The 27725-nt window shown below is 55.8% G+C and overlaps 2 protein-coding genes across 7 annotated transcripts in view; one reads left to right on the top strand and one right to left on the bottom strand.

Annotated features, from left to right (window-relative positions):
- Positions 1 to 6898, bottom strand: part of WDR59 (WD repeat domain 59) — a 50644-nt gene extending 43746 nt beyond the window's left edge. For all 6 annotated transcript variants that reach the window (XR_012625075.1, XR_012625074.1, XM_074839373.1 and 3 more), the window contains exons 1-3: positions 6809 to 6898; positions 2826 to 2875; positions 955 to 1090 (exon numbers count right to left, since the gene is read on the bottom strand). Coding sequence is in view for 4 of the 6 variants with exons in the window: in XM_074839373.1 (XP_074695474.1) it covers positions 955 to 1090; positions 2826 to 2875; positions 6809 to 6862 (240 nt within the window). In the remaining 2 variants the exon portion in view is untranslated. The remainder of the gene's footprint in view (positions 1 to 954; positions 1091 to 2825; positions 2876 to 6808) is intronic.
- A 589-nt stretch (positions 6899 to 7487) lies between these two features.
- On the top strand, positions 7488 to 27661 carry ZNRF1 (zinc and ring finger 1). Its single transcript, XM_074839595.1, has 5 exons — positions 7488 to 8335; positions 25250 to 25345; positions 25923 to 26028; positions 26134 to 26224; positions 26373 to 27661. The coding sequence occupies exons 1-4, from the start codon at positions 7888 to 7890 to the stop codon at positions 26189 to 26191; spliced, it is 708 nt and encodes a 235-aa protein (XP_074695696.1). The 5' UTR covers positions 7488 to 7887; the 3' UTR covers positions 26192 to 26224; positions 26373 to 27661.
- The last annotated feature ends 64 nt before the right edge of the window (positions 27662 to 27725 follow it).

Genomic DNA, 27725 nt, shown 5'->3' with positions numbered 1-27725 from the left:
AGCTGCGATGAGACAGGCTGGGGAAAGTCAGAGAGCAAAGAAGCAAAGGCTCCTAACTGATGACACTGGTCCACTTTTAAGACTGCCTTTAATTTCAATTGTAGCCATTCCAGGAAGTCAAAGGAACAAAAATCCTAGGAAACCACCTTCAGCTAAGTGTTTTCTCTAAAAAATAGATGAAACGTCTCCACGCCCAGCTATTCCAGGACTCTCAGGCTATAAAAGCAGATGCAACACAGCAGCAAAGGCACCTCGCCATGAGAACAGTCTGCGCCCGGCTAGTGCCGGTCGCTGCAGCGCTGTGGTTGACGGCTAAGACGTCACTCCCAGAAGCTCTGGGAGATCAAGCTACAGAGCATGATAGACTGAATAAAAATCAGAGCCAAAAACTGCACTCAAGGCTCGGATGGCCACTACTGCTTCTTCAGACCAGCCTATTTACTTCTCCACACACTGAATAAGAACTCCTTGCTGACTCGGTCCCTGCCCACCTGCAAACTGAGACTGTTACAGCGGTGAGCCAGTATTGACTCGTGCTATTTACAGACTGCCTGGTGCACTGCATCCCACCAGGAGGGCAGGGAGCTGAGAACAAAGCAGCACAGAGCAAGAAATTCAGTAAGTGCACAAATCTCATAACAGAATGGAAGTTAGGAAAAGAGCATATCCCCACTTCCTTCCAGCAAAGGACCATTTGGATGCCCGATTTATTTGGCAAGGTGTTTTATAAAAGACAAGCAAGCAAAACTAGATTCAACACCGACCAACCAATAACTGAGAGCCGTCAAGCCAAATAGCTCACTGGCAGTAAATCAGAGTTAGGCCTTGATCTTGCAACGTGATTTGCAGAAGCGTGCCTGTGCCAGCTCCGTACAACCTTCCAAGCCTGCTGAAGTCCACCCATCAAAGACAGGGGAAGACGATGAGTTACAGCTTTTAAATGAGTTAACTTACCGAAGCTGCAAAGTAGTATGCGTAGCTGTCGTGCGGGTTCCACTGCACTGCCCCAATGTCCCACTTGCTCTGTCGGGAGATCTTTCGATGACCCTCATTTGGTGCATCCAGGTTGACTATGTAGAGGAAACGGCGGCTGCAAGACAGGCACAAAGGGGCTGTATTGCACAGGACTGAGCTCAAAACCCCAAGCTCACATGGAGCTCACAGCCTTGTGCCTAGAGGACCAAAGAAGAGAAGCATTTGACAAGACAGATGAAAATATTATTCCTGAGAACGCCACATTTGACCACATACTTCAAAAAAGGGCTGTTTAAAAAAAAACCCAAAACAAAACACTGAAATTAGACAGGATCTGCAAATGTAATGGGTAGTTCAGACCACAGAAAACCCCAGATAACTAGGATACAAAAGGAAGCACTGGGAAATGGTGCAGACACATCCAAATACACTTTGCTGGCCTAATGCTGCAGCAGCAGAGCCGAGGTGGCTCAGGGCTGGGAGTGCAACGCAACAGCTTCACGGGAGCCAGCTTCAGTCTGGAGAGGTTGCTCTGAGCAAGAGTTAATGAGCCCTGACAAACATAAGATGATTCTATGTGGCTGCATCTTTCCACACCACACTGTTTGGGGGGCTTGGTTCCACAGACAGCACAAGTACATCTGCACAGAGCTAGCTCAGCTGCAGCAGCTCATTAACGTGGGTGGACACAGCCCTGCACGGATCCGGTTATATTACTTACCTGAGCTAACCCTAAATGCAGCAGAGATATATTTGCATGATGCTAAACCTGAGCTCATGCATCCTGCTGGATGTGGTCAACTCCCCACAAAGCTAGGCAAGGTATCATTCCCTCCACAGTGTGATTCATCTTACAAGCAGATAAACCACAGAGAAATAATTGTCAGCCAGCTGAACTCTAATGGAAGACCAGCACCAAAACATATTGAACCATATATAATTAACCACACCAGCATTACATGTCAGCTGTGTAGCAAGCATACAGCTGCTCTGAGCACTGTGAATTTTCCCAAGAGAAGAAACAAAAAGAACATCTTTGCTGCCTTTCCAGACCAAAGTCCTCAGGGCTCCCTACTCTGAAGAGTGAAGATGCCGAGCCTTTGGAGGCTCTTACACAGCTTTAAAAGAAAGGAGGCAAACCCTGAAGGGCTGCTGAGCATGCAGGAGAAGCTTGAAAAGCAGAGGGCCACAGACCTGATGCTGAATGGCAGACAGGCTGTCCCCAGCCTGCTGTTGGCCCAAATAAGCAAGCTGTGAAACTGTAGTGTAAGGAGAAAGAGGCATCAAGTTAGACTCAAACCAGCTGCTGAGCTGGTTATTCCTGTGCAGGGCTGCTGGACTAAGGGTTTACATTGAAGCAGGCAGGCCTCTGAGTTGTATCAAAGGATCCTGGGAGTTCTGGCAGCTTGGAGTCTAGGGCACCTACTGCTCTTGTTGAGCATCATCCTGCACTGAAGCAGCACAGGAGCAGGTCAGAGAGCTTGGCTCCCCTGTCCAAGTACACCACGGGAATATTTGGGGCAAATTTTGTCTTAAGGAAATCATTCAATCTGTAATTCAAGCAGAATCCAAACAGTACTTCATGATGCTCCACCTCCCACAAGTGGATTTGGGAAAGCATGTATAAGGAAAGCCACCACAGTATTTTATTGTGCTGTTGTTGCTGGCTTTCCACTCTGTATCCCATTGGAAATGTGACCCAGAATCCTTTTCATCAAGCCTTGAACAGAATTCAGCTGCACCTTTCTGAAACAATACATCAGCCCTTCAATTGAGGTCAGCTTGAAGGTTGCTGATTTGGCTCGTGGGAATGACTGTCATACGTTTCTAATGGGGACTGTCACACTCACCCTGAGAGTACTGCACGCTGTCCCAGGCAATCCACCGACATCGCCGTCGCCTGTTAACGAGAAAGAGAGAACAAAGCTAAATTATACCTGTCAGGTCAGCTTCTCAGTCAAACACACAGCTTTGGGGAGGAGTTCAGGAAAACCTGCCAGCTCATCTTTAAGGAATAAATTGCTATGGTAAGAGTCAAGGCTGATATCTGTCAGGGATAGCAGAAGTAACATCCCCTTGAAGAAGCACAGATGGGTGACAGGGTGTACAGGTTGATTTTGGGATGCAGGATAGCGCACAGAAAACATCTTTGTTAGAGTAAACTGAAGACAAGACCTGGCAGACACCATTACAGGCACTGAGACCTTGCTCCCTTCTCCCTGCTATGGCAATCACAGTTGCAGCCTTTCAATCAGCAATCTCTAATAATCCGTATTAATCAGCCTCTTCTCCTGCTCAGGAGCTTTCTCATTGCAGGGCCAGATTTAATTATGTGTGTACAGGGAGATAGAAGTGCAACCATTTGTGTATGGCTGGTCTCCAAAAATGAGATGGCTAAGAGGCATCAGAATTTACTTTGGCAATGCTTGTAAAGAAGGCTAAGAGGTAACTTAAATGTCATAAGAAGACAAAAGAAAGAAGACTGTTTGAACATTGTCTCCCCCTCTTTTCATTCAGAATGGAATTGGCTGATCATTCCGTATAACTGCCAAGACGATAAAGGAAAATTTTACTTGGAAAGCTGAAGAGTTCGGCCCATAAACATAGATATGACTTCAATGCAGTTTTTAGCATTCAGAGTACAAAATCAGAATATGCCCCATATTCTTCAAACTAACTGCTGTCATCTTCAAAGCTACCTCTCTGAAGGCTCAGGATGTCTCTGCTGCTGTTCAGGATTCTGCTCAGCGCTCTCAGCGCGGATGTAACAAGACTTCAGGATGTCCCACAGCTACTACTTATAAGCATCACCAAAACCAGACAGACAATATGGCAATCCCATTCCATTTCAGTCAAATTTGACAGGAGAATAACCATCACAAAACCCTAGTTTTTTTCAACCAGGGCCCCATCCGCTGCTTGGAAGTACCCCAGTTAAGGGAAAAACAGCATCACAGTCTCATTCTTCACTAGAGACCAAGAGTCCACATGGCAAAGAGCTAGGCCTGTTCTGTAGCCAGGCCTACATCTACACCCCAACAAAGCCGAGCTTCACCACTTTTGCTGTTCCAGGAACAATCCGCTTTCATTGCTTTTTCCTAGGTAGCAAATACAGTCTTCTGGCAAGGTTTTCCTGGTACTAAAACTAATGCTGTAAAGAAGAAGCTAGTTTTAAAATCTCTAAACGGTGAAGAATTAATTTCAGCTTCCTAGATTTCACGGTACCTTGTGAAACAACAAAATAGGTTACTAAATTTGTAAAAAAGGCAAGCGGGAGAAAGACATTTTCCCAGATGATACACATTTCACATCTGAGGAATTAAAGTGAGGATCACTAAAGCCATTATCTGAACCAGAACTTTCTCATGTGACAAAGAGCTAGTTAGCTGACATATCTCATACAGCTTTGGCCATCTCTGCTCAAGACAGAAAAAAACTGTCAATTTAAAGTGATTGATAATTTCATATACGAGTTTGTTTTTTCTGGTGTTGGCACCAGGATCTCATACAAATTGTTTTTAATAATGAACATGGGTAAACTGTTTTTCCAGGCACCATCATAAAATGTAATGAAATGAAATGTAATGAATGAACTAAAAAGCTTCACATGTCAGGCTGCTACTCTGGTGGGTCACAAATTAAGTCATTTTATGGCAATAAACAGTTCCCTACAACACTACAGGCTTATCTAGGCAACAGGAAAAAAACCAAACAGCTGACATTTAATGTGCTTGCTATATTGATATGTCAGTCTTCACAGCACAACCTTCCGGAAGGGGGGAGTTGAAACTGAACAAACAAGCCTGAAAGCAGTTTTTATCCTAAAACAACAATCAGGATAGCTAGAGTTGCTGTTTATGAGTAACAATTATGTGAATAAGCATGGTGGGAACACTGCACATTTGAAAACCAGCTCTGAGCCCACAGCTCAGGCAGCATCTTCTCATACTTCAAACGTCTACTTCAGCATTTCACTTGATTTCTGCTAGGCAAGCCAAGGAAAACACCTTTTCATGTCTGAACTTCCATTAGTTTTGAACCCAGCTTCATTCCCTTCACCCAAAAGGCAACAGACAAACTCAATTTGCCAAGGCTATACTGGTTTTCAAGAGCTGCAAACTCTCAGCAAGAAATACCAGTTCCTTGTGTACGTCACTTCCCATCTACACGCTGAGTTGCTACAAATGGTACTACTTCACCGTTGGACACGGTGAGCTTTAATCTCCTTTGGATAGCATGGACAGCCTGACAAGAGCCTGCAGGTCACGTCTAAATCAGAAGAGGGCTGAGACTGCTGCCTCTGTCACTTGTACAGAAATACTGGCCCCAAACTAGCCAGGGATCTTCTGAAGTGTTACAGCTTGGGTGCTGTAGTTTTCACACGACACACTCTGGCACGGTGAACGAAGACAACTGCAGTGCTTGCAGACATGCACGGGCTATAAATGCAACAGCTGCCCACTCTTTTGACTCGTTTCCATTTAAGCTGGTTTCAGGGTAGGGATCTTGGTGATAGCGTGGCCTACAGGCAGAGCTCAAGCCCAGTACAGGATGATTACAGCCAAGGTGTTTCAGTTTCTCAAGCTCGAGTTTCTCATCTGCAAAAACATTCATGCAGACTCCCTAAAAAATGCTCAAGCACAAATATATAACTGAGTTTAGCTTGAAGCAGTAGTCTAGCAGCCCCAGCCACTGAAGCTCTCTGGTTTCATACAAGACAGCAGGCAGGTCTGAATGGCTCTAGAAAGATCAGACCAGAGTAAACCTAAACAACCAAAATACCAGTGGTTAACCTCTCTATTAAGGTATACGCCTGCACAACAGCAAGATTGAAACCAACTGCTGCAGAAGAGGATGGAAACACCTGTTCTCTCCCCTCTCGGCTCCCACACACCAATCATTATGAATAAACAATCAAATCATGAGGCCACATATCTCCTGAGCCAGATGCAATCTGAATCTGTGATCTAAGACATATCTTCAAAGCTCATTACCAGTTTCCCGAGAGCAAATCTTCACCAGCAGACAAGACTGCTTTAACATTTATTCCAGGAGGAAAACAAAACTGATACAAAGCTTTTGGGGTATAAAAATGAAAAGCTTTGTGAGCTTACAGAGGGTAGGGTGGATGTAGCACCCAGGATTCAATGCTCCTATTTGCAATGGTGAATGCAGAGCTGACATTGCTCCAGCACAAGAGGGTAAACTAGAAGATGAGAGAGTTTCCAGAACTATTTTTTTTAATCTTTCTGGGTTTCCTGCTGAAACCCAGTTCACAGCTGACCCACCATATCCAGCTTTGCTAAGCGACTGTCGACATCTTAAAAACCCAACTTTTTTAGAACAGCTTCTAAGAAAGCACGTAAGCAAACTCTGAGGGGAGTTCTGTAACCAGCCACTTCAAAAACAAAAGCTGACATTTCTGCTATTTATAAAAAAAAAATCTAACTCGCTTTTCCTAGTAATCGAGTAATAACAATTTATATCGCAGCCGAGAAAGTAGCTATAATAGTCTCAGAGGAAAAATTAGGAAAGATGTGTGGGAAGTGGTAATATCTTCTATTAGGCCTGCCAATATACTTTAAAAAAAGAAAAAATCCAAGATCTAATTAAGATTCTAAATAAAGTGCCTCGTGAATTCGGCATTATCTCCGCGCAAACAGCTCTGAGACCAGCTCAGCCCCGTCCACAGCCGGCGAAAGGCCCCGCGGGGCCCTCCCGGGCCGGGCCCCCCTCCCGCTCCTCACGGGGTCGACCAGGCCCATCCGGGGCGGCCCCCCCAGGGCCGGTCAGAGCGACAACCCGCGGCGGCAGCGGCGGCGGCCCCCCCGACCTGGGCGTCGCGGAACTCCACCACCACATTCTCGCTGCTCCAGCGCGCCGCCATCTTGGGCCGCCCCAGCAACCCCCGACGCCGGCGGGGCAGGGGCGGGGCGGCCGCAGGGCGCCTGCGCACAGCGGGGGCGCCGCGCGGGGGCGGCTGGGAAACGTAGTCCGTCCCTCACAACCCCCCCCCCCCGTCCGCCCCAGTGAACCGGGGGCAGAGTGTCCTGAGGAGCCGGCGGGGCCTTACGGCCCGGGCGGCGCAGCGCGGGCCCGGCCTTCCCGGAGGGGCTCGCTGCGGCGGCCTCCGGGCGGTTACGGCCCCGCTGCATGGCTCTGGCGGAGCGGGGTGTGTAGATGAGGAGGAGGTGGAGGGAGGGGGGGGTGTCGAGGCCTGTGCTCCACGGGGCAGCGCCCGCCCGCCCAGAGAGCGGCGTCTCCGTGACCCGCAGGCCGCGGCGGCGAGCGCAGGCCCGGGCCGCGGCGGCCGGCAGCAGCGCAGGGGTTAAGGGCGGCGGGCCGGGGGGGCCGGGGGCGGGAGCATGCGTGCTGCCGGCCTCTATTGTCTCCGGCGCGGCGCCGAGCACCCAGGCGGCTGGCGGCGGCCGGCAGCGAGGCCGTGCCCGGCGCAGCACAGCGGAGCGGGGCGCGCCGCCCCCGCCGCCCCCCGCCGCCCCATGGGCCGCAGCTGATCGTCGCCCGGCTGCCGGCCGCGCCCCGGGCAGGAGCGAGGCGGGCGGAGCGACCCGGCCGGCGTCCACCCCCCTTCCCCTCCCCTCCCCCGCCGTCCCGTTCCCTCCCTCCCCCCCTCCCTCCCCCCCGCCCCCCCCCCGCCCCGCTCCGCGGCCCCGGAGCCCTCGGCGGCCCCCGCCGGGGGTGACGGCGGCGGCGGCGGACTCGGGGCGCCCTCGCCCCTGCGGGCCCGGCGGGGGGAGGATGCCTGGGGCGGGGATGGGTTTTCGCCCGTAGCTCCCCGCGCCCCCCCGCTTCCTTCCGCCCCCTCTCGCCTCCCAGCGGCGGCGGGGGCGGCGCGGCCCCGTTCCCCGCGGGGGGCTGTCGCTCGGCTCCCTCCGGCCCGGCGGCGCCCATATGGGGGGCAAGCAGAGCACGGCGGCCCGTTCGCGGGGCCCCTTCCCGGGGGTGTCGACGGATGACAGCGCCGTGCCGCCGCCGGGAGGAGGGGGGGGGCCGCCCCCCTTCGGCCATTACCGGGCGGGCGGCGGCGGCGGCGCCATGGGGCTGCGCAGCCGCTCCGTCAGCTCGGTGGCCGGTATGGGCATGGACCCCGCGGCGGCCGGCGCCGTCCCCTTCGGGCTGTACGCGGCGGCGGCGCGGGCGGCGGGGGAGGCCGAGCGGGCCCCGGGCGGCGGCGGCGGCGGCGGCCCGGGCTCCGACTCCACGTACGCCCATGGCAACGGTTACCAGGAGACGGGAGGCGGTCACCATAGAGACGGGATGCTGTACCTGGGCGCCAGGGCCTCGCTGGCCGACGCGCTGCCCCTCCACATCGCACCGCGGTGGTTCAGCTCGCACAGCGGTGAGTGCCGGCTCCCTGGAGCCTTCCCCCGGCTTCCCCTCCCTCGGTGGCTCATCGGGCCCGGGGACGGCGGTGGGCACGGTTCACCCGGCAAGGGGGGTGCTGGGAAGGGGGGACTGCCCCTTGCCTGGCTGGCTGGTTGGGCCCTATTGTGCCAAGCCTGAAAGAAGGACCCCCAACCCCTCCCCAGCGTGGAGGGGTGGGTGAGCGCTGGGGCTGGCATCTGTGTCAAGGTCAAGGGAGGAAGGGGCTGTGGAGGAAGGAGGCTTTCTAGAAGGGAGGTGTTTTGGTCTGGGATGTGAAGCAGTGGATGTGGCACCCCCTCCTTGACTTGGGGCCAAGTGGTCTGCAGTGTTGTAGTTGGAGCCCTTGGTTTTGAAGACCAGGCTGAGCTCCTTGTGGCTCTTCGGAAGGTTTTTGGGGGGCGCTGGTCAGGTATAGCAGTTCCCATGCGTTAGAAACTGGGAAAGGGGCAGAGGAAGCCTTTGAAAGCGAGGTGTGGGAATTTTTTTCCTTTGTTTCGTCTGATAAAGGGCCAGGGAGAGGCCAAAGTGGGTTTTCTCATTCAAGCCAGTTGGCACTGTTAAGGTGCCGGGGAGGAAGCAGAGGAGGAACTGCCTGCTTCTTTAACAGGACTGGGGAGCTGGCTGGGGTCTCTTGCAGGAAACGTGTCAGGCTAAGGGAGGGGGCAAGGTTGCCCCCATCCTCGCCCTCCTGGCTGGACCCTGCCGTGTGTCCTGGTGTCTGGAGAGGAGCTCTGGCTGCAAGCAGGGCTGTGTCACTGACCTAGTTTTGGCTGGGTACAGGGAACGTGGTGGGAGGTCCTCCCTTCCCCTCCTGGTTAGAGGGGAAGTCATTTCAGGGATGTCTCCTTGTGTTTCCTGGAATAGTCTGGGATTTCTCTCCCACCCGGCCCCCTTGCAAATGCTGTAAGTGTTCTTGCATGACGTGGTCTGGGAATTTCGTAATACGCCTTGGGACAATGCCTCATTTTCAGGAAGGCTTGAGACTGAACCAGTGGACAAGAACAAAGTGCAAAACGAGGCTCGCGGGACCCATTTTCCTACTTCCATCTTGGGATTTTTCCCCTTTACCCCGTCTCCGGGGGCGGCTCTTCTCAGTTAGATGGAAACTGTATGTCTTGCATCACCTCCTCAGTGACAGAATGCCCCAGGCCCGGTTCCTATTGATCTGGGTAAGCCGAGCACTTGCAGCCCTCCCCTGGCAGATGGAGAGGGCTGGCTGGCATGTGGCGCCAGAGTTGAGACTGAGTGCTTCTGCAAACTTTCTTGCTCCGTGACCTTGCTCAGACTGTGCCGCTGCTCTGGTTTTTAAGCACAGAAAGAAACTAAGGTGTATCATCCTTCCAGGTGTTCCACAAGCCTCTGTGCGAATGAGTGCCACAGGGCCTTCTGCTGTGCCTGGTGCTGGAACGAGGAGGGTTTCGTTACAGAAACACCCTGTAGCTAATCTGCACGTAGAGGTGGTCGATCAGAGAGTATCAGTTACATTAAGTGATAGTTCTCAAACTGCAACACCAAGAGGCAAAAACCTGTTCTTAAAAATAAACCAACTGCAAAATGAAGTAAGCTTTCTCCAGCCGCTTGAGCGAGTTAGTGTGATGCTGCTAAGTTAAACCCTGTGCCCTTGGAAGATTGCAGCGTGAGCTATGGGAAGTGCTGCAAGAACTGGGTTTCTCTGGTGCCTCTTTTGGGGCCCTCCGAGAGCGTTTGAGCTGTGCCGAAGCGTGCGCAAGCCATTCAGTCTGTGCCGAAGCCTCTCCCGGTGGTGGTTCTTCCTCGTCGCTAATTAATAGCAAAAGGAGCAGAGGATGCCTAAAAACCGTTCTGAAAACTTGTCGGAGCCTATTAAACTTTTGCGTTCTTCCTCTTAGCGTAAGAAGTTAATGAAGGATTTGGAGACCGAGGGGAAGGGGGACTAAGCCACCTCAAGATTCCTAAATTCCTGCTCTCCCCTGTTGCAGCGGGTTAACCTACGGCAGGGCAGTCAGGAGCTGCTTGCTCCTTCCCCGCTGCCTCCCCATCGACCTGCTCCTCTCGCGGCGCTGAGCCACTCCATTAGCCACTGGAAAGTGCTGAAGCAGCAGCGCTCTGGTAAATGGAGAGGAGCTTTGACATTGCTGTGCGTGACCGTCCCTGCTCCTTTTGAAGGACGACTCAAGGGTGGGGATGAGGGGACCCGCCGACACACCGAGCCCACTCAGGAGGACACGTGCCTGGGGGTCTCAGGGATCTGCCTGAGTTGCTGTACTGCCTCAAGGAGAGGAGCCCCCAAACTCTGTGGCTAACAGGTCTGGAGAGTGGATCCTTGCCCTGCCTGCCTTTCTCCTGCCTCTGTACAGGCTGGAGACCTGGACAGTGCCGATCTTGGCACGTGGGGAAGGTTGTGTTCATGGGCTTACTCTTCCAGGAGTACTTGGATTTGGGGGAAGAGCCAGGAGCCTCAAAGTGCAGCCTGGGCTCTGCGGGGACCTCAGTGGGACAGCGAGGAGCCCTGGCTTAGTGTGGGTGATAAGGTGCCGTCATTGTGGCAACATGTCTGTGATAACGGGAGCTTGCAGATAGGCTCGGCCCCCTTGCCTCTCCCTTTATCTGCGATGCTGATTTCATGCGCCTCTCCGGCTCCTTGGTGGCTCATCTGGCCCGTCAGCAGGGACCCTGAGGAGTGAGCTGGGGCGGGCTGAGCTCTCTTCTCCCTGGCTGGTGTCACTCCTTCCCCTCTCTGCCATCAAAGGCTTGCAGAAGAGCCAGGCGTGCCCAGAGAGGGAGAAAGGAGAGCTGCGCTGGGAAGCCTGTGCAGAGGGAGTGGGTTGTGAAGTGGTCCCCAGGGCCAGCACGTGCTGCAGCATCAATGTAGGGTGCTGTGCGTCGTGACAGTCGGCGAGAAGAGCCCGCTGCTGAATTCTTCTGGGCTCTGCCACGGCTGCTGGGGTGCAGGGATGGCAGGAGCAGTTATGGACTGATGGAGTCTAGCCCTTCCAGGGCCAGGGGAGGAGAGTTGCTGCTCTTATGAATAGCAAAGCCTAAATGCATCTTTCAAAGAGGTGGCTGAGGGGGCTCTGACCTTTGTGGTGGAGCTTGACCCTCCCTGTGAGGGGACAGCACGTCCTTGGGTAAGTGGATCCCGTTTCCTGACGGGGATTTTCCTGGGCATGTCTGCCATCCACACAAGCGACGTAACTGCTCCAGCACCACCTGAAACTGCTCTGGGATTTCCCTGTCTGCCCAGAGTTTCTGAGGTCCACTTCCTGGCCTATGTGGTTGGAAGATGACAAAACATCTTTTGCAACTTTGGAGTTTGCTTGTAGTGCTTGACCCTGTCTCTGTAGCTTCATGACCATTAGGACTTCTCAGCAAAGCCAAGGCTAGCGGGAAGAAAGGAGAAAAAGGAGATGTGTGGTTTAATGCTGCGTGTCTCCAGCTTTGTGTGGTTCTCTTAGTATCGCTTGCGTTATTCGTCTTCATCAGAGGATCTTGGGGAGTTTGCAGAGGCTGTAAGTAGCTTAAAGTTTATCTGGAAATCCCCCTCATCACCCAAAGTCCTTGAGTGTTTGAAGCTCCAGTAAATCTATATCTCCTTGTCTGCCGGCTAGCCCAAGGAAATGCCTAGCTCATCCTTCTGTGCGGTGCCATCAGGAATGTTGCAGGCTTTCTGTGTGCTGACAAAACAAGCTGTTTGTCCTGGATGCTGGCAGCAGCAAGGTCGGGAGGTCTCTTTTGCCAAGCGAGCTGCTGCATTCTCAGCAGCACCATGCCCGGGGCAGGCTGGCCCAGCCTAGGGGAGAAGGGTGTCTGGTGCAGAGACAGCAGCCGGGCTGCTGGGTTCTTCTCCATGCAGGGTTAGAGTGTGAAACAAGCTGGAAGCGCTCTTTGATCCAGCTCTGGAGTAAGGGATGTGGAATAGGGATTGCTTGTTGGAGGGTGAGCTGAAGCAGCGTGTGTGAACACCTGGGCAGCCCCAGTCTGCCCAGCTGGGAAGAGGCACATCTGTGGTGTGCCCTTGCTGTGCTCCAACAGCTTCAAGTCCCGAGCCTTTTCTCGCCGGTCCTTGGTGATCTTCACTCCTGAGCTTGTCCTGCCGTTGCAATCTCTACACCAAAACCAGAAGGCTTAATTCTAGTTGGCCAGTCAGCGAGCTGCTGGAGGGAGTCCACTTTCAGCCCTGACTTTCCTGTCACCAACTTTTCAACATGCAGACATCATACCCTAACCATTCTGTGGTTCTACGATACATGCTTCCCTCCCACTTCTACAGGGGCTAGGCTGAGGGAAGGGCACCCCAAGGTCTTCAGGAACTTGCTATTGTGAATCGATTTTTGCCAGTGGAAATTTCCAGAGGAGACTGTCCTCAAACCATCTTTTTGTAGGTTTGGTGCTGGTGACTGCCTGGCAGTCAGGTCGGGCAGCCGCGGCATTGTCAGGCCTGCGGATTATTTGGGAAGTGGTGCAGGAACGGTCCTAATGATGCCCTAGGCCAGACATATTCAGCCGTTGGACTCTGCAGGTCTGGAGGGGTTGCTCTTCCGCTTCTGCCATCTCTGAGCTGGCTGCAGGGCAGCGTATGCCTGGGGCCGGGGGAAGAGGCAGCAGCTACCTTGAAAGAACAAAGCACCAAATACCAGAAGATGGGAGACTCGAAGGCAGCTTTAATGTATACCAGACCCGCAGCCTGGAGATGAAGTTTAAGTGTGTCAACGTTGGCGTTGTGCATGAGAAGCCGGCGGCGGCAGCGGTTATCTTCAGTCTCCGCAGCAAGAGCTAGCGCAGGCTGTCGCTGCACTGCCTTGCCACTCCGGTGCCCTCCGAAATCTCTCGGCTGCCTTGCCCAGGAGCGAGGCACTAATTACTGTGCATGCAAACTGGCTCGGCTGGGCTCACTCCTCTCTAAAGCTGTGCATAAATCAGCGCAGGGGAGCTGGGTGCCCTCTCCCCTCTCCGCACATGTACGCTCCGGAGATGCTGAGAATGATGCTCTCGTGCTCCCTGGGCTGACCCACTTCCCAGCCAGGATTGTCTTCCCGGCCCGTGACGTAAGTTTATTCCATGCTGGTTTGTTTTGCTGAGATGTTTGTTCCAGTGACTGGAATAACCGTAAAGGCTTCTCTTATTTATTAATGTGCTATTAGGGCTCCTCTCCCCTCTCTCTCCCGTTCGCTGGCCGGAGGATCAATCAGATGCAGACATCTTTGGTGGAGGAGCAGTACCAGGGCTGGCGCCTGGCCAAGGGAGCCGCGGAGAGCCATGGGAAAATGCTGCTAAATGCCGAAAATTAATTTCAAGAGAAACACAGGGAGGGAGAAAAACCCACTTGGGGGGGAGGGGGGGAAGAAAAGCTTTTTTTCTCCCATGTAATCTCCCGTGTGACAAATCAGACAGGCAGCAAAGAGCTCTCTAAATAAATTCCCTCTGCGGGATCCGGTCCCGTGGCACCCTGGCTGGCCAGTGGGCAACCACGAGGCATGTCTAGTTGCCTCTGCTGCTGGTAGGCTGAAACCCCAGATGTGTCAGATATTTGGGTTTGAGTAAATGTGACCTGGTATTCTCCTGGTTCCCTTGAAAACTGAAATCATACGGGCTCATGAGTGATTTACACGAGCGGCCGAGTGATGCTGTAAAGCAGTGGGCCCTGATGCAGAGTGTTTTACCTGCCTGCTCCGGTGTGGGTGTGTGTCGGGGTACAACAAGCTCTGTAGAGGCAGGCCCATTTTTTATTTCAGATAGAGCAGGAGTGGTTAAAGCTGGGCCTTAAGATGTCTCGCCTGCACTGGTCCCACCAGGTAGGTTTCAAATGTGGGTGAACCCACTGGGGGCTTGGGTCTCCCCCAAGGGTGCTCCCGCTGTTCCTTGCAGGTGCTGCTTGGTCAAATGCTTTTTGCTTTCTGGTGAGAGGCCGTTGGGAGGTGAAGAAGCTGCAGGAAGCTCTTCTGGGCTGGGGCCTCTTCTCGTGCTGCTGCACAGCGTTTCCCGTGGGCAGAGCCCAGCTGCCAGCGGGTTTCCTGCCCTGCTGGCTGCGGGCAGGGGAGGGGGGTGCCTGCCACGGGGGACAGGGGCTGCTTTTCTCTTGGTGTGGTTTAGCTTTCCAGCCTGCTGCGGGTCCCCCACAGCCCGGGGTTTGCAGAGGGCAGCAGGGAGAGCTGGGGAGCCAGCTGGCAGGTCCTCGTGGCTGGTTTCTGTGCTGCTGGCACAGGGCTGCTGTGGTCCCTGTGCCTGCATGCTGCTGGGTTTGTGCCACATGTGGCCAACTGAGCTTGAGCAGATGCTCAGTGCTGGCCTTGTCCTTCCCCAGGCCCTAGTGGCGGGTCTACGGGCAGCTGGAGGTGTTTGGTGCAAGGTGTATTTTGCCAGCGGGGATGGTGCTTCGCTGTTGGAGAGGCCGCAGTGCACCCCCGAGGTGGAGCTGACTCTCCTCTCCCCTCCTTCCCCGCAGAGCTGAGCTGCACTGGCCGGTGTCAGCGGCAGGTCGGCCCCGGGACAGCTGCGGTGTCGCGCTGCTGTGGGCTGAATTAGCTTGGGAAATTCCTGGCTCTCTGTGCTCATGCACACTCTTGCAGCTGTGGGCCTCCCATCAGCGGCACAGAAAGGAGACCGTGTGCCTTGTGCAACAGTCTTGTGGCACTTTGTAGAGGAGCAGAGAAATGTGGTGGAAATATTTACCCTTTTGCTAGTTTTAGCAACGTTAGCAGAAATTTCCCAGGGCTGTATATTCCCAGCGAGCACCCTCGGCTCGTTGAGGCTGTCTCGGGTTATGGCCACAGTTCCTGAAAGACTGTCACCTACCAGGCACAGAAATGGGGCTGGGGTGGGTCCTGGTGAGGGAAGCACAATGGCACAGATGAAGAATTGAACTGAAAACTGCTCAGAGCTGTTTCCTGGCCCTAGCAGGCAGGACGGTGTGACAACAGCGGGTATTTTTAGAGGCCAGCTGCCTGCAACGCAAGAGAAGAAAAGCAGCAGTCAGGCTGGAGAAACGAGTGATGCTTCCCCTGCCCTGCATCTCTGCCCAGCATTTTATTTCCTTCCAGGCTGGGGCTGCTGGCGTTAAGGACTTTTCCACACCCTCTGTGCCTCTTTGCCTGTTGCTGCCTTGAAAGGCGACTGGCAACGTTCTCCCCTCAGCTTTCGCCATGGTTGTGTGTTCCTCTGATCGTGGCTCAGCAGCTCGAGGGTGGTGTTGGGGGCTCCGCTCTTCGCATCCCAGACGATTGCATTACAGCTTGGTGTGGTGGGCGTTTTGGGGATTGTTTTTTGGAGAAGTCTTTGTTGCCAGTGAGGGAAAACCCGCAGTTTCTCCTGCAGCTGGGGTAATTGCAGTAATTCATTTGGGAGCTCTCCCTACAAGGCGATGGAGCTGCGTTTCATCAGAAATGCTGCAGGGGAATTAGATCCACCTTTCGATCCATCCATCCAAGGCCTGTACATCTGTAGCCAGGGAAAATGAGGGGGGATTTGGCTCTAGCCAGATGGCTTGAATTACCGTCAGCAGGGAGGTTGAGTCAGTATGGCTTGAGGTTGGTTTTGGGGCCAGCTGTCTGTTAAGCTGGTGCTGAGCGGGACGGGGTGAGACTGAGCACCCTGTCTGAGCTGCCTCGTCATTTTGGGTTATCCCCACCTGGATCTTGCTGCTCTGAAGCTTTTGTCCATCCACTTATTTATTGCAACGTTGATTTCATAGCCCTCGAAGTCTGCTATTTGCCTGAATCTTACCCTTCCAAGGGTGGCTGTAGATGCCTTTGATTTCTTTTTGCTCCCCGTAGACAGGTATAAGGCAGATGTGTTTCACAGGGGAACTCTGCTTCCCAAGGCCCTTCCCAGCTCTGGAAGTGGGGGTACACTGTGCTCTTCTTGGTGTTGTCTTGGTGTTTTTCCTTTCTCCTGGGGAAGAGAGCGCTTGAAATCCCACAGCTGAGATTTTTGTCATCTGCAACCTCACTATCTCCCTCCTGCCCCCAGCAGCCTCTGGCTGCGAGAGAGCTTGGCTCTTCCCGTGTTTGTGGGTGACACGTGTTGAAGCGAAGGGAAGGCAGGAGCAGAGAAGGTGGGACAGCTGGGCAGGGGTGTTCCTGCCTGTGGCATGGTGTGAAGCCCTTCCTGCCCCCGCTAGCAGGATCTGTCGTGGGCAGACCCTGCCCCTTGCTGAGGGTTCGTTCCTCAGTGATGTCGTGCTTTGTGTTTCAGAGGTTCGGTTCCCGGAGCTGCAGAAAGCTGGCTCTGTCTGCCAGCCACCTCCATGCCACAAAGGCAGCAGGAAGCGCACGGGGCAGGGCTGCTCCAGAGTGAAAGCGAGTCGTGTGGTGTGGCCCCATCCCTGACATGGGGGCTCTCTCCCAAACTCCCAGCCTCTGGCCGGAGAAGCAGAGTTCATGCAGCCTGGCTGGGCAGTGTGATGCTGTCAAGCATCCCTCCCCTCCTGCATCACGCACAGCAGAGGTGTGATCATCCTGCAGGTCTGCACCCCACTTTTTCCCTTCCTGCTGGCCTGGTAGCCTGGGGCATTCACTGGGCATCCCTCAGCACTTGCAGACCCTCCTGGGGAGCAGGGAGATGCTCTCTGCCCTGCGTCTCTTCCTACCATGCAAGGGGCAGGTGAGGTTAGAGCTTGCTCTGCAGTGTGCTCCTCCCCAGGATTTTTTTCCAGTGGTCTCTTTCCTTCTGCAGAAACAACCAGTGTTAACTGGCCATAAGCGTTTCCCAGCCATGCGCTGCCTGTGGGTGTAGCTCTGTGTGCCTTTCATGCTCTTTGCTGCCCGCTATGTAAAAACTGCCCTTCCTCTACCCTGAAAAGCAGCTCTTCATCTTTCCCACGCACACTGGAGGCCAGAGTCTTGCACTGATGAAAACCAGTTGCCCCAGTAACTCCTGCCACTGTGGCCCAGGCATGAATTGCCATGGGAGACTCTCCACCATGCTGTTCGTGCAGTGCTGCCGTGGGATGCCTGGGGGGATGTCCCAGGAGCTGGATGGGATCATTTCCCGGCAGGAGGGGGTACATGGGCGAGATCAGTGCTGGGCTCTGCTCCCTCTGCCAGCATTGCGAAGCCAGGGCACATCATCGTGTGTCTCTGGAGTGTCCCTTCATCCTCCCAGTGAGATCAGCTGAAGCTGAGGCATGACAGAGCCTCGGCAGCATGAAGGCACAAGTTTTCTGCTTTGGAAAAACCCAGAGGTCAGGAGGGAGGTAGCCAGGGAGCTACCGCTTCACCCCACGCCATTGGATCTGCTTGTGTTTGGGAGTGGCTCAGGTCAGGCTTTTGTGCTTAAGCCTTTGCGAAAGCGGGAGTTCCTCTGGCAGCTCGGCAGCGGCGGGAGCCTGGCGGTGGGGACTCCGTGGGTGCCTCCCCAGCGGATGGCTTAGTCAGAAGTGACTCACCCTGCCGGTCCCCGCGTGACGTTGTCTCACTGCTCCCTCCCAGCCTCTGCCAAGCCAAAACGTCCAACTCTCCCATTCTGCTCTGATTTCCGAGTTGCTGTGTCCCCTGTGCTCCTTCATTTCAGCACTGGGACCTGCCAGTTGCCCTGTTGGCTCCGTGCATCTTGTGGATGATTGCTACTCGCAGTTGGGCTTCCTCTTTTGCACAAGAAATATTCAGGAGGAAAAAAGCAGCCATGTAGGCAAACCCTTTGGAAATTCCCAGGTATGCCTGCAGGATCCCTCTCCTCCCTGGTCAGTGAATTTGAAACCTTGAGCATCCCTTGAGAGGTGGGGAGGCAGCGCTGGGCATCCCTGTAGCTCTTCTGCTCAAAGAGATGGCCACGGTCTGGTTTTGTGACTAGCAGGAGCCCTGAATGAGCTTGTAACTTGGTAAATTCAAGCCCTGCAGCCCAATGGCAGGAGTCTAAGGTGTTAATGGCTTGCTGGGCTGTTGCCCAGGACCCCTCTGCTTAACTTTGCTATTCTCTGGGATGCTAAAATTAGCCTTGGGCTACACACTCTTCCTTATGAAGCCTGTTCCCAGCAGCTGGGGGAATGTTTCTGCAGTAAACTAGGACTCACTAGAAGGCAGGGTGACTCTGGGAGGTTGCCTTTTTCATCCAGGTCTGGGGGAACTGATCCTGCAGCATAGCCTGGGCTGGAGGAGGGAGATGCTCTCTACCTGTAGCGTAGGTATTTTCATTCAAAATTTGCAATTGCAGCCACGGAAGGGGCAGTATTCAAACAGCGACAGGCAGGGGGGATACTTGCAGCGCAGAGACTCTTTGCGCATCTTCCCAGAGGATCTGTGTGCAAGGAGGGTGGCTCTGGACATCTTGTGGCTGTATAGCCAGGCCTCTTTGCCCTCCCGCTTCTCGGTGTCCATGGGCTGTGGTGGAGGTGTCTTGTAGGGCTTTGGTGTGTCCATCTGCTGAGGCTCAATGGCTTTGGGTACTCTGGAGCAAATATCCTTGTGGGGCTCCCTCTCTCATATCTCCTGCCCCTTCCCAATTCTCTGGCTTCCCTCAGACCCGGTATTGCAATCTGTTCTGCTTCTTCCCATCCTCCCCTGCCACCCCCATAAGAAACCAGCTAGCTAAAAAAAAATATCTCTGCCTCCCAGATTGCAGCAAGCCAGCCCTGGGCTGCTGTGACGTGATGCCACCCAGCCCCTCCTGCATCCCTCTGCCCTTAGTGGCTTCCCCACGTCACATCCAGAGCACCAATGCCTTTTTCTTGCAGCTGCATGTCTTTGTGGCTTGAGTTGGGTGGGAGTGGGCAGAGGCATCTCCAAAACCCACTGCCTTGAGCATTACAGCAGTGCTGGCCTTGGCCAGCTTCATGGTCCATGGCACATCCCTGCCACCCTTGGCTGGTGTGTGGCCAACCTGACAGCAAACACCTGCAGCGTGAGGGCTTTGCTGGGAGTCACTGTGAACCAGGGACAGCTTTTCTTTGACGCTGCGCAGGAGTGACTTCCTTTTGGGGTATTGTTTCATGTTACACACACTTATTTTCTCCTGTCTGAGCCAGCTGAACTGGCTCAATCAACAAGGAAATGGTGGGATAAGATGGGAATGGAGCAGGACTGTCCTTTTGCTGAGGCAGCAGCCTGCACTGTTGGGTTTCTCTCCAAGTGTTGCCATCCAGGGACGTCCTGGCCCAGCCACATCCCTGCTTCCTGGCTCCTCATCTGGGGCTGGCCTGTTGGCATCCCCCAGCTCTGCCTTCTTCCCACCCCCAGAAAGGAGGGGGTGTCTTGTTTCCACCCTGAACCCCTCCTTTATGCTTTCCCCACCTCCCTGCAGCCTTGAATCAGGAGGAAGGACCCTCATACAGCTCTTTTTCGGAGCTGGTAAATGAGTCCCCGTAAGTGCTTTACTCCTTCCTGCCTACGTGTCCCTGCTCGGGTCAACCCTGTGCCGCACAATAGCCGAGCACCGTCGTGGCGCCTTGTGTCCTGCCAGGGCAGCAGGCAGTGGGGCTGTGTCATGCTCCAGCTCCTGCATCTGCACGTCCAGCTGATGCTGTTTCCTTCTGCAAGGGGAAGTGGGTTCGGGCCGGATCCTGCTGGGTGCCCCAGCCTCCAGGCGCTCAATGCAAGTGCTTTGCTGGCAGAGGGAGCGTGGTCCTTGGTGGGACAGGGCCTGAGTGCAGCTGCCTCCTGGCCCCGGTGCGAGGCGGCGTCGCCGGCTGCATCATGCAGAGGCCAGTAGAGCATCCCTTTCCTGGTGGGTGATGCTCTCAGAAGAGGAGACCCACGGAGGTCCTCAGTGCTGGAGACGTGCTCTGTGCGCCCCACGTGCCATCTCCAATGTGCTGTCCTGCGACCATCGCTTTTGAACGACGAGGCTGCTTTAAGCCAGTAGGGAATTTATCTTCCAGATGTGAGGTCTGAATATCTTGGCGCTACAGGTTTCTTCGCTCAGCTGACAAGGAAGACAAGTCCTCCGTGATCCTGTCCCTCCTGGGGCTGCACTGGAGCCCATGAGGGGTAAAGAAACTGGAGGACGTGGTATCTTTTCTCCTTACTCAATCCTACATGTTTCTGCTTCAGACTGACTGATGGGGCCTGTATATGTGGTCTTTCAGTCTTGCCCTCCATTTCAAGCCCTAGTGTTGTGGTTTTTTTAAAGATGATCCATTTCTTCCAGCTTCCCCCTGGTGCTGGTTCAGGGGGCGATGCCAGGGAAGCTGTGGGAGGAAGTGGGATGCTCGGGGTTTGCTCAGCAAGGAGGTGGCACCTGCTTCAGCTACATGCTCAGACCAGATATTCCCTGCATTTATCTTGTGCTTGGCTGCACCCTCACCTGGTGTAAGCCAGCTCCCTTGGCCGGAGGCCTGGGATGCTCTCTGGAGACGCGGACGTGGGCTGTGCAGCTGAGCTTTCCAGATCTCCCATGGATGTGAGGCAGCCTGGGGCTCACCGCTGAGCTTCCTGGTGCCTGGGGTGTCCCATGGGGTAGCTGGGCATGGGGGAGGGACCCCTTCTGGGGCAGGTGTGTTTTGGGGAGTTTTTGTAGCTGCTTCTGAAGGGCTCCTGGTTTATCCCACTGCAGTAGCAGGGTCCTGGGCAGCTGGGGATCCCTGTGGTGAATGTTACTCTGGTGGGGTGGGTTGCTGGGGTTGCACCCGCTTGCTTGTGCCTGGTCTGCTGCTTCCGCTGCCTCCAGGGCATGTCAGCCCCCACCAGCATCTTCCTCCTGTCGCTGGAGGTGCTGCACAGAGGTGAAGCTGCTGCTTCCCACGTTTCCGCCATCTACTAATGATAGAGCCAGGGTCTCCTACCACTGGGGCGATGCCGTGTCTCCTGGTGGCACCGTAGCCTGTAAGTGGCCCGTCTGCAGGCACACTGAGCTAGCAGAGGGTTTGGCGAGTGAATGCAGATGTGGCACAGGCCTTTCCCTGTGGTCTTGCCCGACCCTGAGGGGAGCAGCAACTTCCACTCACAGGACGTGGTGTGGCCCCACTGTAGTGCTCAGTGCCTTCCCCAAGCCTCAGAGGTTGCTGCGGGCATCAGTTATACACAAATGATGGGGATTTTCTATCCCAGCTTCAGAAGCAGCTGTGTTTGAGATGTTTACAGATGGGTTGGAAACGTGTCTTGACCCTCCCACCACTACCAAAACCCTGGCAGCCTGTGTTGTGGTACTTTTGGCACAGTGAGGGTTAACTGTGGGGCTTTTTCAGCTTGCATAGGACCTGGTGGAGGTTTTCAGAGGTTCCCAGCTCTGCTTTGCCCAGCTCTCTAAAATTAACCATGTAACCTTCCTAAAAATACTCAGAGGGCAGTAGCCCCCAGAGAGCACCAGCGCTGCCTGCTCCCAGTTTCTAGACCAAGCCATTGGAGAGATGAGATCACCTGGCAACGTGTGTCTCGCAGCCCTGGAAAGCCCTTGGCTTTCTCAAAGTCTCCTGCAGGATACAAGAGTCCAGGTCTGGATCCGAACCTGCCTTTCCCGGCCAGCCCGCTTCCCGCAGCACCTTCCTCTTCCTCGCTTGCTCCTGGCAAGAGATGGTGCCTGCCTGCATGTCTCTGCTTGCGGAGATGGTGCCGGCTTCCGATCTAACAAGCCGCAGGCAGGAGCATCGCCAGCTGCCTTGGGAGGGAGGAGGGGTCCATGGCCTTTTCCCGGAGCGTCCCCCCAGCCTCCCTGTGGGCGTGGGAGGCCCAGGCAAGGAGAAATAGCTGGGCCCTTCCTCTCTCATTTTTTTTTTTTTAGGCATGTGGGAGGAGGGCGGAAAGGGCTCAAGGAGGAGGGAGGGAGCTGAATTTTCCATGAGCAGCTGTCAAAATGTAATCTCCTGCGTCGCTCGGGCTGGCAGCTTAGGCAGGATAAATTAACGGGGATTTCAGGGAACGTGGAAAATACCAAGGCCTGGAAGGGGCCGGCCGTGTGGGGAGCGGCCCTTTTGTCTGCGGGACCAGCCCCGGGCCCCAGCGCCTGCCTGAACTGCAGAGGGATGCTCCGAGGTGCTGGGCTTGGTGCCTGCCGCTGGCGGGTGCCAGCCGCCTCCTGGCCTCAGTGGTTTTCCATCCACCACCAGCCCCCAAAGGTCACCCAGAGAAGGGGTGAGGGAGACCGACCCCCCTCTGCCTCCCCTTTCCCGCTGGCGGTGGGCTCCCGGTGCCTGCCGTGGAGGGGGAGGCCAGCAGTTGCTCTTGCGATGCCAAGTATTTGTGCCGACAGCTGGGGTGCAGGGCAGCCCCCCGCCCCGGGGGCTTTTCCACACTGGCTCCTCGCTCCTGCTCAGACCCAGGAATTTATGCAATTGCGCTTTCATCATTTTATTTATTTATTCCCCCTTCCATTTTGTGAAATGCAGAGCCAGGGAGGTAAGTGTGTGTGCTTCTGCACTTGGCTCAGCCCCCGGGCCTGTGTGGCAGCCAGTGTCTGTGGCAGCCAGTGTCTGTGGCTGGAGCACAACGTGCACGTGCTGGGGTTTGAGCTCGGGCCCCTCTGTCTGCCCGATGTCCCTGCCATCCCCCCACGGGGCCGCGGCAGCGCTGGGGGGTCCCTGTCCCCCCCACCCAGCTGCCCAGGGAGCACCGAGGAGCGCGATGGGTGTTCGTGCCAGCTATTTATAACCGTGCTAAAGCTACCCCAGCTAGTGAAGAGGCTAGAGATACGGCAACAGCCGCTCACCGGAGCCTGCACAGGGCCCTGCTCTTCCCCCAGCTCCTGTTGTTTTGCCAACAGTCGTGCCCTGGCAGCCACAGGCTGGGCGGTCGCATCCAGGGCCTTCTCCCTTTGCCCCGGTTGCACATTTCATAGGATCCCTTTGGGTGCTGCCAGAGCCAGCAGATCTAGGACGGCTGTTTAAAATAACACATTGGCACAGAAAAACAGGGGAAACGGAGAAAACAAGGTCTTCCTGTGTGGTGCACGGGGGACGGTACCTAACCTCTGCAAATGCCTTGGCCCTGACACCGAGTTTGCAGCCAAAACACCTTTTCCAAAGGGAGCCCCTTCCCAGCTGCCCTGTGCCAGGGGCTTACTGCTGGAAACCAGTCCCCGGAGCTTTCCCAGTAGGGACTGGCGCCCGCGGTGCTGGCAGACCATCCGCGTTCAAGCAGGATCGGTTCAGCCGGGGACAGGGGCAGGCAGGCTGCCAGGGGAGCCGGGGGATGGGGAAGGTGTCTCGCAAGGGGAGGCTAGTTGGGTCTTGCAGAAGGCAGGCTGGGAGGCTATCTGAGCCCACTCTATAAATACACCGGGTGGGTAAACACTTGGGAGGAAAAAAAAAAACCAACTATGTCAGCTAATGGGCACTGCTGCCACAAGGTATAAATCGGTCAGGAGTAAAATTAGGCTGGAGAGGAGAAGGCAGATCGGTGCTGCTGCCTGCAAGGCTCCGGCTGCCGGTGCTGCCCTTTCAACTGGGGCTTGGTGCAAATGGGGCTGGACTTGCAGCGGAGGCCCTGCGGCTCGGCCCGGCTGGGGCAGGCATGTGTCCCTGCGGTGGCACGCTGCAGGCCAGCCTGGCACCCTGCCGGAGGGGCCCCTGGGCTCCAGGGCTCCTTGTTGTAGCAGGTCCCTTTAGAGCCAGTCGGCCACCATCCATGATGCTCGTCCTTGCTGTGCCCTTCTGGGAAATAACCACCCTCCAGAGGGGCAGAAGACGGCATCCCTGTCCCAGGCTTTCATCCGGGAAGCTGGGAAGTAATCTGTATTTATCACCGCTGCTAATGAGAGGGTGCTCGGGTGTGGTGCAGTTATCCTGGCCATTTCCACAGCACAGGTCTGAGCTTCCTCCCATTAAAGCCACCCGCACTTTCCCCCTTCCAAGAAGCAAAAAAATACCCTCACCACATCCACGTGGTGGCAAACAAGAACCTGATTCATCCTTAGATAATTTGTGTACGTTCCTTTTCTTTCCTGAGCAGCCTTTGCATATATATGAAGAAAGCTCTTAAGCGGCACTGCAGTCAAACCTGATCTGCTTTTAGAAGACAGGTCCTTAAATTACCCTCTCCCTCTCTGCAGGCAGGGAATTGCTAGATATTCTGGTGCAAACCCATGGTGGCGGCGGTGGCACGCACATGTTTGGCTGCATCTGCTTGAGCCCCGCTGCGCTGGGCAGTGACAAGCCGCAGGGCCTCGAGCCGGCTGCGGTGGGAGGGCAGGGAGTGGTGGGTGGGTGAGCGGCAGGGCTGCTGGGGGATTTGATCCCTGGGAGTTTGGGGCTTGGAAATCTGGCTTTGGGGCAACCTGGGGATGATGCCACGGCAGTCTGCATGGCTTGAGCAGACGGTGGCCCTGGTGTGATACCCTCATGCCCGAGCAAGGACGCAGAGCAGGTCTGGACATCACGGCCAGCTGCACCCGAGAGTCCAGGTCACCAGGCAGGTCCGGGTGACAAGGCAAGGTCAAGCTGGGACATCAGCCTGCAGGGTCCCCCTGCTCCTGGGGCTGCTGGCTGGTGTTGGAGGAGCGAGCACCCACTCGCTCCTGCAAAAAGCTGGAGAAAGCAGCAATTTGGGGCTGCCAGGCCTCTGCTGCAGCCCCTACAGAAAAACCTCCTTCCTTGCAGCTTTTCTGGCTCAGCCAGGCGGGGCTGAGCTACGGCAGCAGGGACGGCACTGGCCTGGCACGGGGACGTGCCCCTGCACTTGCCAGCCGCGGGGTGCTGCGTGCCCTGGGCTGCTCCTCGCCCTTTAAGGGCCGGCAGCAGCTGATGGCCACGTGTGCGCTGCCTTGGCACGCTGTCTGTGCCCTCTGCGCGGCGGGCTCGGGGACGACCGGCGCGCCGGCTCGGGTGGCTGTGCCCTGTTGGGCGGCTGTGCCCCGCGCTGCTGGCGCCCGGCACAGGATGAGCGAGTGCCCGGCGGGCGCTGCGTGGGGTGCGTGCCACCATGCAGGCAGCAGGTGAGGGGCTGCCTGCTGCCATGCCCCGCCGTGGCCTCGGGGACTCCCCGGGATGCGGGATGGACTCTTCTCCTCCTCCCCCCAGTAAGAGCTCATCTCTCTGCTTTCCCTCCAGGTTTCAAGTGCCCCATTTGCTCCAAATCCGTGGCTTCTGACGAGATGGAAATGCACTTTATCATGTGTCTGAGCAAACCTCGCCTCTCCTACAACGGTAAGGGCTGGCGGCCAGGCTGTGCGGGGGGACACGGCGTCCTGCCGGCTTGGGGCGGCTCCGGGCAGGCTGGGGAGACGCTTGCCGCAGGCTGCGCGGGCAGGCGGCTCGGCTGGGCTTGCCAAGAGGGCTGTGCTCCAGCGGTGCAGCTCACGGTCCCTGCTCCGCTCCCCCAGCATGGCTCAACCCCGCTGCTCTTGCCTTCGGGACCCTTTATACCACAGCCCCCTCCCCGTGTTGCTCACCGCGGTGCGCCGTGCCGGAGGGAGCTGGATGTCCTGCCTGCCTAGGGCGGGGGACGTGTCCTCTGAAGCGTCCCTGCCCTCCTCCTGCGAGGCTTGCAGGGCTGAGCACTGGGCCACAAGCTCCTGCATCTCCCATCCTCCCTCCTGACCACTCCCGGGGGAGCGATGCTCACCCCCTACTCAGTGGTGCTGGTTTGGGAGCCAGGAGTAGTGGGGGGGGGGGGGTGGTGTTCGCTGCTGCCGCTCAGCTGCCCCATCTCGGCCCACCTCCGTGGAGGAGGCCCTGGGCTCCCGCCGCCCGCGCCTCACGCTGCCCTCTGCTCCCCTCCCAGATGACGTGCTGACCAAGGACGCCGGCGAGTGCGTGATCTGCCTGGAGGAGCTGCTGCAGGGGGACACGATAGCCAGGCTGCCCTGCCTCTGCATTTATCACAAAAGGTACCTCGCCAGGAGCGAGGGGACGCAGCCGGGCGGGTGTGGGGGGACAGGCGGGGACACCCCGCGGCTCAGCAGCACGATGGTGACGCACTCTCCTCTCCGCAGCTGTATAGACTCATGGTTTGAAGTGAACAGATCTTGCCCGGAGCATCCTTCTGATTGACCCGCCGGGCGTGCTTGCTGACTTCTCTCTAAGGTGAGCCTGCGGCGGGTGGTTCAAACCTCGTTTTCCCATGCTGGGATTAAATCTTGGGCCAGGAGGGGAGGATGGGGTGGGATGGGGCGAGATGGGGTGACCGTGGCTCCTGCTCCTCACCTGGGATCGCCTCTCTCTGCCTTTGCAGGGCACCTTGCTATACCTGCTGTACCTCCTCTCCCCGTCCCCCCCGCCCCACCTGGAGTTTTGGACTGACTTTAAATTCCTCGAGAAGACAAAAATAAAACCCAGAAACTTGAATCCACTTGGGACAACGGCGAATTTTTTTTATTTTTATTTTATTGTTTTTATTTGTTTTGTTGTTTTTGGGATTTTTTTGGTTTTTTTAATTTAAAAGATTTTAAAGAAAAGAAACATCCAGGAGAAGACAGTGTGAGAAAAGCGGAGCGACCCGCTCTCCCCTCCACAGCCGCTGGTCACCAGGAGAGCTCTGCCTGCCAGGGAGGCCCCAGGGACACCCTCGGCCGAAACCCTGCCATGATGTTTGGCTTTTCTCCCCAAAACGAAGGGGAAAGCTGCCGGGGGACAGCCGGCCAAACGGAGCACGCGGCATTTCTCACCGGCAACCCCCCCACCTCCCACCCGGACTCGCCCGGGGGCTCTGCTCGGTTTTTTTGCACTGACTAAACGGGAATTTTCTCCTCTCTCCCATCTCCCTTTTGGAGATCTCCACCCCGACCCCGGCAGCGAGAGACGGGGACTCTGACCCACGCCGGGAGCGGGGCCACTGCTCCCCCCTGCCGAGCTGCGGGGGTCCGTCTTTCAAGTGTTTACAACGAGAAAAAAAAAACGAAAAAAAAAAAAAGAAGAAAAAAAAAGAGAAAACCGACAGAAAAAAAAAAAAAAAACAACAAACCACAACTGAAGCTTCGTGTTGACTGGCGTGTTCTTCGATTTGAGCTTCCCTGCCCCGGTGATGTTTACAGACTGGTCACTCTTTAACTCAGCTATAACCACTCAGAGACTGGAGAGCCGCAGCATCCCCGCCGCCCCCTCCCGTCGCCCCCTTGCCAAACCCCCCCCCCCCCCCCCCCTTTTTCTTTCCATCGCCTTTGAGGCAAACCCTTTTGCGGAGGGTACGGGGAAAGGCCCCCGATGGCCCCCGGACGCCCCTGGCCGCGGGGGTGGCTTTGCCGGAGGTGCCAAGACGGAGTCATTTCACGGCAGTGACCCCCCCACCCGCCCCCCCCCAGCCCATCCCGTCCCCTCCCGGCGCGGCGGGCGCGTTTTCGTTGGTGAGACCTCCCCTGCCGGTGGCCGTGCCCCTGCGGGAAACCTTTCTGTATTTATATATTAAAAAAAAACGGGGGAAAAAAAACTTAAGAGTTCAGAGCTTGGGGGGAGCTTCCTTCATTAGTCAAGGTGTTTTGATATGGTATTAAAACAATGTTCAATAAAATATTCACTGTTATTTTATTTCACTGGCTTTCTTGATGAAGCAGATGATGGCTGGGGGGGGGGCTGGACCCCCCCACCTGTG

Source organism: Strix aluco, chromosome 14, assembly GCF_031877795.1.
Source record: "Strix aluco isolate bStrAlu1 chromosome 14, bStrAlu1.hap1, whole genome shotgun sequence".
Taxonomy (NCBI): domain Eukaryota; kingdom Metazoa; phylum Chordata; class Aves; order Strigiformes; family Strigidae; genus Strix; species Strix aluco.
The sequence above is the reverse complement of the archived record's forward strand: the minus strand, read 5'-3'. Positions and strand labels throughout refer to the sequence as shown.